The sequence below is a fragment of the Triplophysa rosa genome, linkage group LG23, assembly GCF_024868665.1.
Source record: "Triplophysa rosa linkage group LG23, Trosa_1v2, whole genome shotgun sequence".
NCBI lineage: Eukaryota > Metazoa > Chordata > Actinopteri > Cypriniformes > Nemacheilidae > Triplophysa > Triplophysa rosa.
The window spans coordinates 13523252-13540553 of NC_079912.1; the positions used below are offsets into that span (position 1 = coordinate 13523252).

General features: G+C 37.6%; 3 protein-coding genes across 4 annotated transcripts in view; all 3 read right to left on the reverse strand.

The window, feature by feature from the left end:
• Nucleotides 1-7346, reverse strand: part of oxsr1b (oxidative stress responsive kinase 1b) — a 41211-nt gene extending 33865 nt beyond the window's left edge. For both annotated transcript variants that reach the window (XM_057322712.1, XM_057322713.1), the window contains exon 1: nucleotides 7102-7346. In XM_057322712.1, the coding sequence (XP_057178695.1) occupies nucleotides 7102-7171 (70 nt within the window). In that variant the 5' untranslated portion in view covers nucleotides 7172-7346. The remainder of the gene's footprint in view (nucleotides 1-7101) is intronic.
• An 840-nt stretch (nucleotides 7347-8186) lies between these two features.
• myd88 (MYD88 innate immune signal transduction adaptor) lies at nucleotides 8187-10753 on the reverse strand. Its single transcript, XM_057323106.1, has 5 exons — nucleotides 10240-10753; nucleotides 9838-9960; nucleotides 9570-9750; nucleotides 9381-9472; nucleotides 8187-9145 (listed from the first exon to the last, which is right to left on the reverse strand). The coding sequence occupies exons 1-5, from the start codon at nucleotides 10541-10543 to the stop codon at nucleotides 8991-8993; spliced, it is 855 nt and encodes a 284-aa protein (XP_057179089.1). The 5' UTR covers nucleotides 10544-10753; the 3' UTR covers nucleotides 8187-8990.
• On the reverse strand, nucleotides 10645-17132 carry cry-dash (cryptochrome DASH). Its single transcript, XM_057323104.1, has 14 exons — nucleotides 16946-17132; nucleotides 15854-16026; nucleotides 15623-15716; nucleotides 15373-15503; nucleotides 14888-15036; nucleotides 14623-14711; nucleotides 13871-13944; nucleotides 13679-13768; nucleotides 13405-13484; nucleotides 13103-13162; nucleotides 12843-13000; nucleotides 12642-12761; nucleotides 11951-12127; nucleotides 10645-11836 (listed from the first exon to the last, which is right to left on the reverse strand). The coding sequence occupies exons 1-14, from the start codon at nucleotides 17006-17008 to the stop codon at nucleotides 11732-11734; spliced, it is 1563 nt and encodes a 520-aa protein (XP_057179087.1). The 5' UTR covers nucleotides 17009-17132; the 3' UTR covers nucleotides 10645-11731.
• Between the last annotated feature and the right edge of the window lie 170 nt (nucleotides 17133-17302).

Here is a 17302-nt window from a genome sequence, read left to right on the forward strand (position 1 = left end):
GCAGCACAAGTTGCGCAGTTTTAAAGTCAGACGTTGCGTCTCTCCATGCGGCACAAGTTGCGCAGTTTTAAAGTCAGACGTGTCTCTCCGTGCATGCGTCTCTCCATGAGGCACAAGTTGAGCAGTTTTAAAGTCAAACTGTAATTAAGTACACTTTTTGAGTATCTGTACTATACTTTAGTATATATTTTTCTGGATACTGTTTACTGTACTTCACTACATTTGAATGACAAATATCTCACTTTTCATGCCACAAAAAAAAACATTTCCTTGGCCAACCGTCCCCTCCCTCCCATGTTTGGGAGAGACTACTGTCGCCTGCTTCTAATATGACAAACCTGAATCAACTCATCAGCCTTAGGGTGTTAATTATGGAGACATCCACAACATTTTGAGAGAAGTCTAATGAGTTCAGTTGTGTATACTTTTCCCATCTCTGCTTTAGTTATAAGCAAAAGATCTAATACAACTTTTATCTGATTAATCAAAAAAATAATCGCCCAACTAATCGATTATCAAAATAATCGTTAGTTGCAGCCCTACTTGAAAGTTTAAACAGGCACAACTTTAAATGGGCGTACCTTCAAAGCTCTACTGGGGCACAGGCCTCCCATTACTTGACACTTTTTTCTTGAAAGCCTGCTTTTGACCTATTCATCTAAATCTTCAATTATTAACGTAAACTGAATTTTATGTATGATTGTATTTCCATTTTTTTTTGTCAAATACAAGATTTGAATTTGAAGTCAAGACTTTCTTCACAAACACCTAATTATGAATGGAGACTTCAAAGCGGCAGTGGCCATCGGGACGAGAAGCACAGCGCTGCGTGTCAAGTCTACCTCGAACGTCGGACGCGTACCTTATGCAGTACTAGGGATGCAACGATTATAGATTTTGATGGTACGATTATAGTCTGAGGAATAATCACGGTTGCATGGTTATGACGATTATTATGCATACATTAATTTCTACATTTTTACTGGCCCTGACAAAAATGTTACTTGCCACAAAAAGTAATAAATAAATAATAATTAGGGATGCAAGGATATACCATTTTTTAAAGACCGAGTACGAGTAACAATATTTTTTTTCTGGTACTCACCGATACCGATACTTATAACCAATGCCTGTATAATGTACAATAATGTTAATAAACCAGTATCTTACTGGTACATTTTCTTTTTTTCTTTTGTTTTAGGTCTACTTAAATTTAAGTACTATTTTTTAATCAAGTTCTATTTTTTATGATAAGTAGCACAATTTTACTAGCACATTTACTTCAGTTTACTAAAGTAAACAATATACTCTGTGGTCAAATTATAAAAAATTTAAGGGGGGTGGTGCGGTACAATGTGAGTGTATTATAACTTGTTCAAGTCAACCGGACTTTTATTTTGACGGGACGCCGCAAAGAGCGTTTGTTTAAGTCAACCGGACTTTTATTTTGACGGATCGCCGCAAATGGTGTTTGTTTGTGTGTTCGTGTCCTCGTGCAGTGAAACGCTGGCGCTGAAAGCTCCACAAGCACAATGTGTTCAGTACACGCAACCGCACCACTCTTTCACACACGGTAACGCAAAACAAGCAGAATACATATTTAAACAGTATCTGAATATTTCGTTAACGGTTACGTTAGCTGTTCAGCGCTAATTTCTTGTTAGGAAATGCCTGGATTCCTCGATTCCGTCCGCGTTTTCCACATTGCGGAAATCATAGGGCTCTATGTATGTCACGTGAGGTATCGGTCTTTGGTATCAGTGTGTCATTACGAGTACGAGTACATGAGCTTGGTATCGGGCCGATACAGATACTGGTATCGGTGCATCCCTATTATTAGTTTGTTTTTTTACCTATGCAATCTTAACAAATAAGGTCATAATACCATAAAACTATTAGCCTAACTCTAATAATAATAGTCAATCAGTTAGTAATAAAATTAGAACAAATGATCAAATATTGAGCAATAGCACAAAGAAATGTAATAAAGCAAACACACAAATAAAATTAACAGTGCTTTTTAGGTGTTTCAGGTTGGTCAGACTGTGGTTATTAGGTACAGAAACTGAATAAAAGAGTCAAATGTGAAATAACACTTCATAGTCTTCACAGTATACTGAAATATAGATCAAACCATATTAAAGTGATTAAAGTTGATCAGTCAGGAGCAGTGAGTCTGTTTTGTCTTCGTTTTTTGTTGTTTGATGAGCATTAAAACAGATATATTTATTATGCTGCTGTCCCTTTAAGAGATAGCGCGCACGGATCACATGCTTCCCCCCACTGTTTTCATTTACAGCAAACTATAATGGATTTATCAACGTGATATAGAGCCTATTCTCTAAATAATAACATAAAATAAGTTAAATTGGTTCAACTTGCGTCAGGAGTAGACTTTGAATTTGAGCTTGCGCATACATAATGTACTCATCCTCTGAGCTGTCCACGACGCGACGCTTCTTGTCTGTTGTGCGACTCCGTTAACTTACATGCCGCTTTGTTTGTTTACATTGCACGGAAAGCCCAACTGTCACCGCTACAGCCTTGATTGTGAATGTACATGTAAGAATGGCTGTTTGGTCTCTCTGCCATAGTTATAATCTAGTGTGTGTCGTGGCCTCCGTGTCTCTGATAGCACGGCTCTTTAAACTGGTGCACTGCTGGTGTTTTCATTTTGTGCAAGTTGCAACGTTTCCGTTCCGTGCAACAGAAACATGTGGTGTAACTGAGCCTTTACGATTAATTAACCGTGACGTTTTTAGGCGCGGTTGATAGTGAACCTCGGTAATCGCTGCATCCCTATGCAGTACCTTATGCATGCGCGTCCTCGATCAGGTTCCAAATTTACTCCCGACACAGGATGGGCCACATTTAGTTTTTTTTTTCTTTATGAGTTAAAAACATATGGCTTTTAATCGTTAATCAATGAAAAGGTAGTGCGCGGCTGGTTGCTGCATTAACAGACTCGCGCAGACATGGATTTCTGCGCGCATACGGTTGATGTCCGGCTGCGATGCTTTTACAAGCATTAGTAAATTGCAGTTTGGTAAATGAATATACGGACAAAAATGATCAATGTTAAACTTAAACTTGAGATTTATACGGGGGCCGCTCCATAACACCAGTAGCCGCTGAATAGATATTGTTATTGAATTATTGTCCAGCCCTAGGAGATTTATAAGGTGTTAAATAGTGGATGTGAATGTGTGTCGCACTGCATGGACAGGCTGTTTATGACCCAGTGACTATATGGGTCTAATAGGTATATTGTTATGCAACAAAACTTCATGTTAAGTTTGCAGCGTTATATCGTATGTCAATATATAATTTTTAGATACAGGTGTATCGTCGATACATATCATTATCGTTTTATCGCCCAGCCTTAGCATAACTTTAAATGTCTATTTAGGCAAAAAAAAAATTAAGTGATAGTTCACCCAAAAACTCTGTCATTTACTCACCCTCTTATCATTTCAAACCTGTATGAAACAAAAAACAAAAGAAGATATTTTGAAGAATGTTGTTAACCAGCGACGGTGACGGCATCACTTTGGTTTTGTGTCCACACAAAAGAAGTGACTCGATGCTGCCGCTGTTTGGTTACCAACATTCTTTCAAATATTTTCTTTTGTGTTCTGCAGAAGAAAGTCATACAGGTTTGAAATGACAAGAAGGTGAATAAATGATAACAGAATTTTCATTTTTGGGTGGCAGTTTGTAAGTAGAAAAGCAATGCACAAGGCTTTTCTCATTTCTGCAAAACACACAAAGCTGCCTCGAGTTTGCATGTAAAACTTCTGTTTACTTACTCCATGCTACACAGCGGACATTTATTCAAAGTGGCTTTCACAACACAGATTGAGCTCAACTCAACTAAAACGCTGGATGATTACAGATTTCCAATCCCTGGATCACCTCTGCTCTGGATCCAACCTACTACCTTTGTTTTAGCAGCCAAAAGTGTCTTGACCAACTGGATTGCACAGCAGTTGACAAGAATCAAAAAATTGTCCATGATGCATCTTGGGAAGCCAAATTCAATTGCAATTAGACTTTGAAAAGGAAAAACGTTATTTAATATTTTAAGTCAGTGCACCCCTAGATATTTCTTGAAATTGCTGGAAATAATGACCAAATAAGGCCTGGAACATTCTGCGCAACTAATTAAAAGTGAAGTAAAAGTTTAATTACTTCCCCAAAAGTCAAGCAAACACCAAGCATAAAATGTCCAAAGGTAAACACAGACTACGGTGGATCTATAATCATACTCGCCTCTAGTCTAAACTCCTGTTTTGGCATGTCACATCACATCACACTTGCCAGATTTCTAACAAAGAAGCAATTCTAGGTGCATGCTAGAGGTATAACCTATTCGCATAGAGGGGGACATACACAGAGTGCTTCCAGGAATTTTTAAGTTATATCTAAATCTTTCAAGGAAATAGATATTACTCTTTTCAATAACAGACTAGAAATTCTGGTGCTCTGAAACAAAGAGATGGTTAACAAAAACGCTTATACCCAATAAACGTACAGACTGATTATTAAAGTTAGGATCACAAAACAACTTGTGTGATTTCAACCAAGTTGAAACAAATATGGAAATGATTTTATGACATGTTGAAATTAGCTTTTTTGCCCATGGGGACCTCAAATTTTGGTCCCCATGGTGATACGAGTCCCCATGTGTTGGTGTGCATTCAGGTTTAGGTCCCCACCGGGATATAAAAAAGTCACACACACACATGTCTGGTTTACTATCTCCGTGGGGACAGTCCATAGGCGTAATGTTTTTTATACTGTACAAACTGTATATTCTATCCCCTATCCCTAACCCAACCCCTAAACCTGAAGATCATAGAAATCTTTTTGCATTTTTAGATTTAAAAAAAATATTGTTCTGTACAATTTATAAGCTTTTTTGCCCATGGGGACCTCAATTTTGGTCCCCACGGTGACACGAGTCCCCATGTGGTGGTGTGCATTCAGGTTTAGGTCCCCACCGGGATATACAAACATGAACACGCACACGCACACGCGCACGCACACACTCTCTTTGTCTCTCACACAAAGTTCCTATTTTACTCATTCACTCATATGAGACAAAAGCAAAGTAATTAAAATAAAAAAAAGATAGTTCACCCATATATAAAAATTCTGTCATGAAATTTGTTCCAAACCTATATAAACAAAGATATTTGGAAAAATGTTAGCAACTGGGGCACCATTGACTACCATAGTAGAAACAAATTATTGTATATTTTTACGTTTATACGTTTGGAACTACTTGAGGTTGAGTAATTCATGACAGAATTTTCATTTTTGGGTGGATTATCCCTTTAACTTTTGTCCTGAAAACACTGCAACTTACTGTGGCTATTTTTTACACTCGTATAAACTTGCATACTAAACATTTCAATCCTATTAAGAGCTCCTGAGGCATGTGTTTTACGACCCTTAAAACTGGTAAACCCTTGTTAAAACATGGAACAAGTATAAAGTTGTGTCAGAAGCCTCCCTTCGGGGTCTAAAGCCCTGAAAAGAACTATGTAAGGTATCAGATGAGTTTTCCAGCACTCCTGCGACTGAGCACACAGCTAATCGCATGCTAAAACCCTGGGATGTAACAAGATTAAATCAACCAGTAACCAAAACAATACAGCTCTCAGAGAATGAAAGGAGAAACACATGGGACCAGATCATGCCAAAAAAGCAGATTTTTGATAACCTGTATAGCGCAGCTATATTGAATGGTTGTAAAAACCCACTCGCTGGACTCATGGATAATCAAAAAGTACAGTGTATAATAAAGTTTATAGCCACACCAATGGGGCTGTGGGGAACTGTAAGGCAATGCACGGGGTAGATTTTAGGCAAAATGTGATTCTCGGCCGCGACTCACGAACAGCGTTAACATTCTTAAAAAGTGTTCAGTGGAGGAAAATACCTCACATGGGTTTGAAACAACATGAGGGTGCACAAAGGACAAAATGATTCTAATAACCAGATGAACTCATAACTCAAGTCTGCAGCACACAAATTTGCAAACACGTAGTCCCGCCCCAAACTAAAGCTATTGGCAGAGAGCCTTCTTAACATTTTCCCATTGGCTAACAAGCACAGGTTTTTTTGGTGTATCTGATTGGAAATGCTAAGGTTGACCTCTGCTTTAATGAAATGTGTGCTGGTTTATGACAACACACACTGGAGCCTGTATGGGTTTTAGCGCCTCACAATGAAAAAGGGGGTTTGCACAGGTGTGATATGAGTCTGTTCTAAAATAAGCAAACTATGCTCATGTTCTAAACCTAAGATCATCTGTGAACTAAAGATATGAACTAATGCTGTAAAAGGGGGTGGTACTTTCATAATACGAGGTTTTTAAAGATACAGTACTTATCAAAACATATGTCATCTCTCTCGGATTTCCGTATGTTTTGTATTTGGCTCTTTACACTTTAACTGTTTAAGAAATAAGATCAACAACACACTTCTAATCAATTTTAAAGAAAAGAAAAGAGTAACTTACGTTACTGAAAGGGAGCGTTACTGCACGTGTTCAGGCTTATCAGTAAAATGAGGCGTTGTCGTGTAATGTAATTGAGCTGTATGGTTTTGACAACTGTCTTAAAATGTTACGCATTTACCCAACCTTGTCAGTCAACTACGCACATGTGTGCTTTGAAACTTTATTATACACATTCCACAAAGGGGGAGAAATGGTTAACCGCCTAGAAAGAAGTTTAAATTGGCATACGTGACAAGTTTGACAACTCGAGTGGAGATTATGAGTACTTCGCAAACACCTATTTAACTCATTTGAAAGGTTAAACATCAAAGTCCCGAGCGTTACTTTTTCCTGAGCTTGAAGTCCACTTACGTTACCATGCGCTCGTTATAAAAATTGCTGATATGTTCAACGCATGAACACGTACAGGCTGCCCGTGTTCACATACACCAACATTTTAACGCTTCTAAACACACAAAGCCCACATATACCGCGCACAGCTCGTTTCAAGCTATATTTGCTACTCAAGTACACACGTTTCTAAAAGCATACAGTGCCACACATTTCTTACAATTATATCAAGCAACACTTACCGATTACCTCCTGCAGCTCATAGTCATCTTTGTTGATGGACCATGGTTGAGAGCTCAGGTCCTCCGACATGTCTTAGGATTGCGTACCTTTATGTATATCCTACCGAATCCAAAGACTAGAGTTTGGTGCTTACAGTAAACAAATTATGAATGTTATTCCAACCCGCAAGACAGTAACATTCCACCTTCACTCGGCGACTATCTTCAACAGCCTTTTCTATCATTCCCAAAGTTTGCCACCAGTGCCAGAAAGCCCCGCCCACCGCATTCCTGTACAGCACGCGAACGGTCGCGATAAGCGGCCATCTTGGGTGTGTAATTATCTTAAAAACATGCTGCGTTTTCTCCAAAATACTGTATTTACTTATTATTTTTTGTAGAATAACATATGGAAATTTAGTATTCGTTACTATTAGTGTTAAAAACAACCACATCAAATAATTAAAATGACAGATTTTGATGTGGATATACGACACAGGTGAATCCATATCGAGTGCAATATTAGATAGCAACAATATACTATTACAAACATATTTATATTAAAGAGTAGTATACTAGTACATTGTAATAAACCGTTTTCACATCACATTGGGATATTTGAGTTCATGTAATAAATAACGCAGGTTGATTATGCTGCCTTCTTGTGGAATGAACAGTACATTACAAATAGTATTTCTCATGCTTTTTGCTTGATCAATGGTCACTGCCAAAGTTCCTTACGTCACTACTAGGCTATGAAGTGCAAACGTATTGTTCATAGTATCACTAATTAAAAACAAATTGCTGAAAATGTGTGAAAATTTGCAAATATTGCAAAGATGCATAGAATGTATGCTGTAAATAACATGATCTTTACACAAAATGTTTACAAACACAGAAAAATACGAGACAAATATAGACATTTTAAAGGTAGGAGACTTGTTCCTTTAATTTACAGTTACCCAACGCCTACAGAAGTTTTGAAAATGAAAAAATGTGAAAATATTTTATTTGCGAACACATCTTCTCTTTGTTGCTCTAATCAACTTCACTGCTTTGACAGATACATTTGCATGTATTAACACATTAACGACAAAGGCAGTAGATAAATTCTTTAAAATGGATTTAATACTAAAAAAAAGTTCATACATTCATACATTAGATTACAGGAAATCATCGCCTCTGACATATCAAAAGCCACTATCTACTTGGTGCCGAAGAAATTGTGCTGACCGGGGGAAATCAGATATTAAAAATGTTAAAAGTTAGAACCATGTTTTAGAAGTTAAAATGATTATGTAACCAATATAAGACATTCAGTAATGCTAAATCAAATTAAATATATTTGGCAATAATGTATATACTATAATATAGCAATATTTTATAACACAAAACATTCCCGGTGTGAAAGACAGATTGAACACAACATTACAGAAAACAACATTTTGCATTTTAAAGAGAACATGCTGATTATGTACAGTATATTCAGTTTACACATGTAAAATACTCAAGAAAAAAACATTTGGCATGCACATTTTTTAACAAAAGACAATGCAAGTTTGCACATTGCAAAAAAAAACTGTTATTACAGCTTCAAAACATAGAATACTGTACAAGGACAACTGAATAAAACTGAATGAGTAAGCATGTCTCCAAACAGCCCCATTCTCAGGGATCTGCTCTGGGAGAGATTGAGAGACCTTTTAAATAGGGTAAAAACACCTTTTGTAAATACCATAAAAAGTACCTTTATTGAAACGTTCAAAAAGTGGACCCACTATTTAACTTAAGAAACTCTCCCACGTGAAAAAATCACAATGTGGTATTTTCCCTTCTTCCTTCATTGAGAACAGTGTGCTTTACTGAGTGATGACTACAGAGCAAAGGCATAATATTTTCTGTGGAAATGTTTAGGGGAGTGAGAGCGCCTTGGCCAGTCGTGTCCAGAACCAGACCTGTGTGCAAGGTCTGGTGTAATCACAAATGGTCAGAAAACGGAGAATGCTTGGGAAAGGCCTCTTCATTGATTTGTAGACGACAGGGATCAGACGTTTGGAGCGGGCCCCTGTATCAAAAACAGATATGAAGTGAAAATGGCATGGTGGCATGTGTGTAATAAGAAAGTTTCTTAAATCTGCAATATCATTTATTAAACACTTAGGAATAAAACATCTCATAAATGAGCAAAAGAAGATTAACGTTATATATGACAACAACTGCAAAGTGTGAACAAGGCAAATGCTCACTAATAACTAATAATATAATAGAAACTGTATCAGCACTTTTTAAGAAAGTTGTACCTGGACAAAGGCTGAGTGCAAACTTTGTCTGAAAGTCACATGCGTCGCTGTCTAGATAGTCATCAGAAATAACAACCACCATTCTTTTACATCTAAGGGGCAACATATAAGAATGAATCTTGTTAGTTTGTTTTAAACCTATCACAGGGACAAAGCTTGATTATGATAAACAACAGCAAAAAGGCTTGCCTTTTTTCTATGAGTTCACTCGTGATAGTCCACACACATGTACCAGGAAGGACATCTCTGTCAAACACACACAACTTCAGGTTGCACTCGGTCTGTTCTAACTGTTTGATCATCTCATGAACAAACTGGAAGTCACTCTGACAATAGCAGATAAAAGCATCAAAGGTCTCCGGTGTTACACCTATAGACAAGACAAAGACGAAAATTGTTTTTTAGAAAACTAAAGGACTAAAAGGAATATTCCATAGTGTGTTCAGACTGAAGATACCTTGAGGATCATCATACAGTGTAATGCCTTCTCGTTCCTGGGTGCGGGGCCCGCAACTATCCACCACCGGGACCTGCACAGGTTTCCTTAGTTGTCTTTCTAAATACTTCTTGCAGTCGTCATCTGGGCAAAATCAGAACAAAATGCAACGACAGTCAATTGAAAATCTTTATAATTGTAATAATAATTAATGCAACAGTTGTTCTATAGTCACTTCACTTCCTCATACTGTGATTATGACATTAACGTTAGTCAATTTTTACTCACTTTCATCATAGAATATTTGGGTTAAAAGACGTGGGGTAATATATGCCTCTTCACATTTTTGACTAAAAAAAGTTTATGTATAGCAGGTTCATAATAAATCTACTGTCTTAAAATGGTAACATGTGCGCGCAATACCTATAATGTCTTTTAAGTCGGTTGTAACATCTTTTCTTTCCGCTTTTTCCAAAATTGACAGTAAATTTGCTACTGTGGCATCCGGACGAGTTTCCCATTCCGTTAAAACCTTTTCAAGTGGACAATCTCTTTTCTCGAAATTTTTTATCTCCAGGTAAGTAAACTCCATCATTTCGGCGATTGTCCTCCAGTCTGACGCCACCGTGTTTGTTGGGTTCAGATACAATCCAAGTTTCTTTCGGAAGCTGCAGTTTAAAGCAGTAACTGGTATTGCCTCGTGGTCTATACTTAACTTTGATGCCATATTTGTGGGCAAAATCTCGATATTGTACGCGGAAGTTCTTGTAAATCTCCAAGTCTGACTCCTTGGCTAGAAGAAAATGTGTCCTTTAAATATTTTAAGAAGTCGTTTCATAAAACTACTGATAGGGTAAAAACAAAACTCAAGTTTAGTAAACTAAACAGTGCAGTATGTTACACTCGTTATTTGACAGCATCAAGGTAAAAACTAAGGAAATGTTCGCAAAATGCGTCAGAGAAGTAACGACATATACCTTCAGCCAATGGTTTCATGGGCGCAAACACTTCCCGTAAAATGGGCGGGGACTAAACATCACCACACATGGGCATTTTCCTGAAACAGCCACTTCGTAGTTATATTAAACATGTTTGCTACGTTTTGATCATTTTGTGTTCACGTTAATTTAGTCCAAAACAATGTTTATATTTGGTTCTGATACGAATTATATTATTAGCCTAACAAAATTAAGCGAAATGTAAATTAAATAGCGGTTTTGATTTTTGCACTGGACCTGGAATGGACACCACAATATGTGCAAAACCTGATGATGCAGTTACGTTTACAGCGTGATTTGTGACGGTTTTCCTTCAATATTTGGTCAGTGTCACATGTTGGCTTACTGCTACAGGTCCATCTGTCTGAGGCAGCATTCAGAGGGCCGAGCAAACAGCTGTCTTTTATATCTTTTCCCTTGCTCTTCAAAACCAAACCGAAACTCTCACATCTACTCACTTCCTTTTTCTCAATAAAAGAACACAACTGAATGTGCATATTTAAACACTTACTTGGGTTTTCTATAATTAACATCATATCGATATTTCATGCAAGACAGGGAAAACTCAATTCTTTTTAACAAAAGGATATAGATATAATATATATATTTTTAGATATAACATAACCTGAATAACTAAAAAATTCCACCATAATGTACTTGAATAAAGCAGGAGATTTGAAGGAGTTTATGAAAATCACAGAAATATACAATATGATTTTGCATTTAAAACAGACAAATAATGGACAATTATATGATGGGTATTTTAATGCACTTCATTAGCGGTAGTTGCTGTATTGGTGTGTTAAAGGGAAACAATTATTGTCCACTTCCCAGTTCCCACATTGTAACCTGTGACCTGACCAGATGCCCAACAGCAATTCATGAAAAAAACGCAATACAAACAAGGCTCTTCCCTCTCAAAAATTCTTATTCTTGGAGAAGTAGAAGTCAATGCCTCTGTCTCTGTGTTCCCTTGGTGTGTAAGATGGACCCTTCTTCCCTCTTGCTGATGCTGGACCGGACTATAAAAGAAATTGTTTTATAATAACCGTCTGAATACATGCTTGTCCTAATGATCAATCATAATCACAAACTAGCACAAACTGAAAAATGCAATAGTTTAATTTACATCTTACAGATTTTTTGTTGACATGACGAATCCATTCGGGTGCCATGACTATCGGGGAGGGGTATGTTTCGTTGAGAGACACCTGGGCATGTGACAGTGATGCATTGCTGAGGGTCCAGGGGGTGTGCACGTCCCCACCTTTAATACACCGAAGCTCTGGAACCCAAAGTCTAACATAGTCCCCCTTCACAGATATAAAAGAAGGATGAGATCAAAATAATAGTCAATGATATAAATATTTCTGTGTGAGAATATATAGAATAATATATGTATCATTAAAAAGATTCAAGTATATAGATCATACTTAGCCTATACCTATGCAGAAAAAGGAAACGGAAGTCTTATCATACTACAATAATCTTTTATCTTACTCGCATGTAACTTCCCCTTCCTACATTTACATTTATGGTCAAGGCATAAGTTGCTCCCTCAAGTGCCAAAAAACGAGCATATAAACTATGAAAAATATCAAGAAATGTAGATAAAATTATAATTCATATATACGGAGGCCTTACAATCTAGTTAAAACTATAAAAAAACAGTTGCTTTGAAAAAGAACTTGCTTCAGACACTATTGCCCCCAATGTAATGGAACGACTGTGAAAAGTGAAAGCCGTCAACTATATCCTTTTTAAAGTGTTTTATTGCAAGTTGTTGCATGACTTTACAGTAAAATACCTGTAAACACTATGACTTACATTGCTATCATAGTCCAGTCCTTGTTTGATCATATTAAACTTCCTGTTTTCTCGTGGGTCATTTCCTATTCCTGCAGTATAGAGCCAGTTTCCATAGTTGCTGCAGACGTCATGGTCCACCTGATGTCAGGAAATAACAGTGCAGAGGTTGGCATCACCAGAAACCATCAACCCATTCTTTTAAAAAAGAAACTTCCCTACCAGCAGGTATTCAAACCACTCGGCACCCAGTCGCCAGTCCAACCCCAAGTCTTTGGTGAGAAAGCTGGCTACGTTCTGGCGTCCTCTGTTTGACATGAATCCTGTCAGGGCAAGCTCCCTCATGTTCGCATCTACAAATGGCACTCCTGTTCTTCCCTCTGGGGAACAATTGTTGAGAAGACTAAAAAAAATGTTGATCCGTCAGTTGACTGCCAAAATAGGAACAGGAGAAAACTAGCAGACACTGATGGTCACATTACCTTTCCATGCATTGAACAGAGTCATGTTTGTCTTCCATGGCACATGCTTATCTTGAAAACCTTTAAAACACAAGACGATTTATTTTGATCATTTAAAAAAAGGATGTTTAATGCCATATTTAAGAGTTACAAAGAGTTATTGTTTAAGTGCTCATAACAAATGTAATCAACAAAAATCACACCACATTCTGAAAGTCCTAAGAAGTCAATATTCTCCAAAATCTGCCCACTTGATTTTGATTGGACTCAAAATGAAAAAAAAAAACTATTAATCGATAGAGAAAAACAAAATCCAAACATACCGTTCACATGAAATATTCGTTTTCCATATATCAAACCCACAAACTTGAAGTAGTCCCTCCACAGAAGCTCAAATAATACCCTGGAGAGAAACCCTTCAATGAGCTTTTGCACATAAAAAAAATATTTTTTGTTTATTTCAACTGGAAACAATATTTATCACATCACAAATATATCTAACGTAAATCAATTGAACGACAAAAGAATACTAGAATGTTTAGTACAGGATGTGTAAAACATCTGTTATTAAGATTGATCTGCATCTAACATACTTACCAGTATGTACTCTGGTTAGATGTTCTTTCAGCTTCATACTTTTTTATCTGCTCATAGATGTACCTTGGTGATATGCAGCCCAATGCAAGCCTAAAACATTATGATTAAAAAGTCATGTAAAATGTTCTAGACAATTCATGCGTCTATGCTTCTGCTAATGCATTATTTTAAAGCTAAACAAACAAGGCTCACCAAGGGGAAAACTTGGTGGAATAGTCCACTCCGATCAAGCCATTTCGAGTCTCCTTATAAGTTGCAACAGTGTTCTGTGATAAAACAATACAATAATGGAACAGTTCTCCTCTCATAATCAGCCTAACACAATATAATTATAAAGTTATTTGTCATTTGGATGCTTATATACAGTATATAGGAGTGTGTGAGAAAACATTTGACATTTTTCTTTAGTTTTTAAGATTTTTAGTGAAACTAAAAAAAAACAAGCATAATTGAGGGTGTTTAAAGGAGTAGTTCTCTTTCAAATAAGCCCCCACTGATTTTACCAAGCAATTATTATTCCTACTATGGAAAGTTAATGGGGGCTTATTTTAAAGTGAACTACTCTTTTAATGACTAGCTGTCATATGATCTTTCATCACAAGAAACTCAAGAACCAATGAGGTTACATAATGAGATTTTTAGAGTGTCACCATATTTGAAATCAGCACATGGGAATGTTTTGATCAATATTAATTGTCGTCTCGTTTTGCTTCAGAAGACATTTATTAACCCGTTGGAGTCATTTGGATTAATTTTATGAAGTTTGGGAGCTTTAACATTTAGGGATCAATGAATATAAAGTGACAGGAATTTTTATTGAAAAAATCTTGGTGTTGAGCTAAAGAGTGGAATGAAAATCTCAGGTGAGTCAATTATGAGAGAAGTATAACGTTTGGGTGAACTATTCCTAGCTAAAAAAAGGAAAGTAGATGAATTTGGCTCACGGTGTCCCAGAAGTAATGTTTCAATCTAGCGAGAGCCTCAGTCTCTCCACCGCGGCATGGGAAGGCAGACCGGCTGTCCTCCACTGGCTCTGAAACCATACACAGGAAATATTTTGATTCATTACATTATAGTTATCTGAAAAGAAATGAATCTTGTAACAGAACTATGTTAAGAAAAATATGAGTAACTGATTTACTTTGGACTGTAACATAACAGATATTCGTGGAATTGATAGATAAATTGAGTTGTCCTAAATCAAGCCACCTGTCTGTCCGAGGGCCTCAAATGTAGGAATAGGACCTTCCTCTAATCCAGGGGGAAGAGACTTCATCTGTTCTGGAGTAGAAAACACCGGTCTTACTTGAGCCTGACCCTCAACCGACTTTCTGAACTGAGTGAAAACATCAGGTAACCTTGTGAGAGAGGGAAAAGGAAATTCAGAAAAAGTCACGCGTCTAAAATGCTGACCTTTAAATGGTCAACCTCATAATGGATGTCGTCATTGACTCATTACTTATCAGACCAACAGGATATTACATGAGTGGAGCTGCAAAACAAATGAGTCTCCTGTACTTTTTTGGGAATTTTCTTTAAAATGTAACGTAAAAAATCTTAAAATCCAGACATACCATTTACATATTTTTGATATGCTAGGACTCCTCGTTTATTCCTAGAAAATTCCACAAATGCTGCATGAGAATATCAATACATTGCTTGCTCGCAACGGTTCAACTAAACTCAAAACTTACCTCTCAACGTGACCGAATGGGAGATCATCTCTGTGGTAGAGTGTAGACCCCCAGAAAGTCTGACATTTGACCTTGTTTTGAGAGCAGACTTCCTTTACCTTCTTCTCCACATCCTTTTCCTCTGACGCCACCTACAGGGTGTATAGAAAAAAGTGTCAGACTGCATATATTCTAACATTCGCTGGCTATGTAGCACTAAATTACAAACGATGGCTGCCAATGCTATCTGCGTGGTTCAGCTGAAACTCACCTCCTCATGAAAAGCCACAGCCGTGACTGACCCCAACTGCCTAATCAAATCACTGACAACATCCTCTGGCTTTCCATGTCTCACTAACAGTGTGCTGCACACAGTAGGCATTACATAAACACCAGTTTCTATAAAATACCTGTATATACTAGCATCATATACAAATATGTACATAGAAAGTATAGCTCAAGAGATTAAGGATAAGAAAGTAATGAGTAATGGAATTCCCACCTGCCCTGTTTCTTCAGCGTTGCCCTCAAGTCTGTCACACTGTCTAGGAGGAAGCGTAAACGGAACGGCCCGGACTTAGGGAAGTTAAAGTGATATGTGCCCTGGTAATGTTGTGGGTCAAAGCAGTAGAGGGGGACTACGTGCTCTGCATTCCCCTGAGCCCAGTAAAACACCTGCATGAATGGAATAAACAAGGTTGGTCATGTTTTACAACATCATCAAAAGATACTATAAAAAAACTACTTAAAAAATGATGTGTGTTTACATGGTCTCCTAAGGTAATATACAATTGTAAACTGTACGAATTAAAATGATCCTTTTTCAAAATTGTAGTCTACCCCATTAAATTTCAATTTATCGTTTATCAAATACATAAGTAGCCGTTTTATATTTTTATAGATAATAGGCTTGTTCGACTTGATGCGGCGCCGCAAGATCCGACAGGCGGATGACATCAAAGTACCGCGAGAGCGACTCGAAACCAAACCTTTTATAGTTTTTCGAGTCGCTCTCGCGGTACTTTGATGTCATTCGCCTGTCGGATCTTGCGGCGCCGCATCAAGTCGAACAAGCCTGTTAAATTACGGCTCTCTCACTAAATCATTGATGTTTCGAGTCAGATCCGTGGGCGTGGCTTGTTGGTTTTGACTAAATCTTTGGAGTTTCAAGTCTTACGAAACCTTTACCCTAACCCTAACCTTACTCTAACCATCTAAACTACCTATGATTGTTAAAATTGAAGAAAAAACACGTTTGGGTGATGACGTCAGACTCGAAACACCAAGGATTTAGTGAGAGCCGTTTAACTTATTTACAAGTTTGGCCCTACACGCTTTTAAGCACGTGACCGAAGAACAATACGACCACGCCCCTTATGACGATATTTTACGAGTTCCCCCAATCCGAGTTCTGCTACAATACATATAAATATTTCGTTACTAAACAAAACAAACGCTTCTTTATTTATAAGATATGGTTGCGGCATGCTCTCGACCCCAATATCAAACTATACACACATTCGGTAGTTTGGTTTGCTAATGTTAATGTAATGACCAGCAACGGTCTATGCTCGTAGAAAACCTTGATATTTACCTCGTTGTCATGAAGACGCAGATCGTTCCTCAGCAGGCATATGACAGTACGAGTCAATGACATTTTCACACCGGGGAACAATACTGAAATGTAATTCACAAGCTGCCGTGTTTGTGTTTAGCAATCACTCACAGTCGCCCAGCTAAGTGCCACGACGTGCACGTTTACTTACACTCCGCGTGAGGTTACCAAACATGACTTACCTAACTGACTGCGCACGGTGCGCAGACAGATCGGCGTATGACATTTTGATACCGCGAGATCAACCCGAAAGCATGTTTTTTCAATCGCTCTCGCGGTACTTGGACGTAAGAAGCCGATAGGTCTGGGCAGCGCGCTGCATAAGGTGAAACACAC

Excerpts from the sequence above, each read along its gene's own strand:
- myd88 (XM_057323106.1), bottom strand. The coding sequence starts at position 10,543 with ATGGCATCAAAGTTAAGTATAGACCACGAGGCAATACCAGTTACTGCT. Across the intron at positions 9,961-10,239 it reads CGACTTAAAAGACATTATAG|ATGACGACTGCAAGAAGTAT; the intron begins GTATTGCGCGCA and ends GATTTTGCCCAG. Across the intron at positions 9,751-9,837 it reads ACTGTATGATGATCCTCAAG|GTGTAACACCGGAGACCTTT; the intron begins GTATCTTCAGTC and ends TCTTGTCTATAG.
- cry-dash (XM_057323104.1), bottom strand. The coding sequence starts at position 17,008 with ATGTCATTGACTCGTACTGTCATATGCCTGCTGAGGAACGATCTGCGT. Across the intron at positions 15,717-15,853 it reads ACGCTGAAGAAACAGGGCAG|CACACTGTTAGTGAGACATG; the intron begins GTGGGAATTCCA and ends TACTGTGTGCAG. Across the intron at positions 13,945-14,622 it reads AACATTACTTCTGGGACACC|AACACTGTTGCAACTTATAA; the intron begins GTGAGCCAAATT and ends GTTTTATCACAG.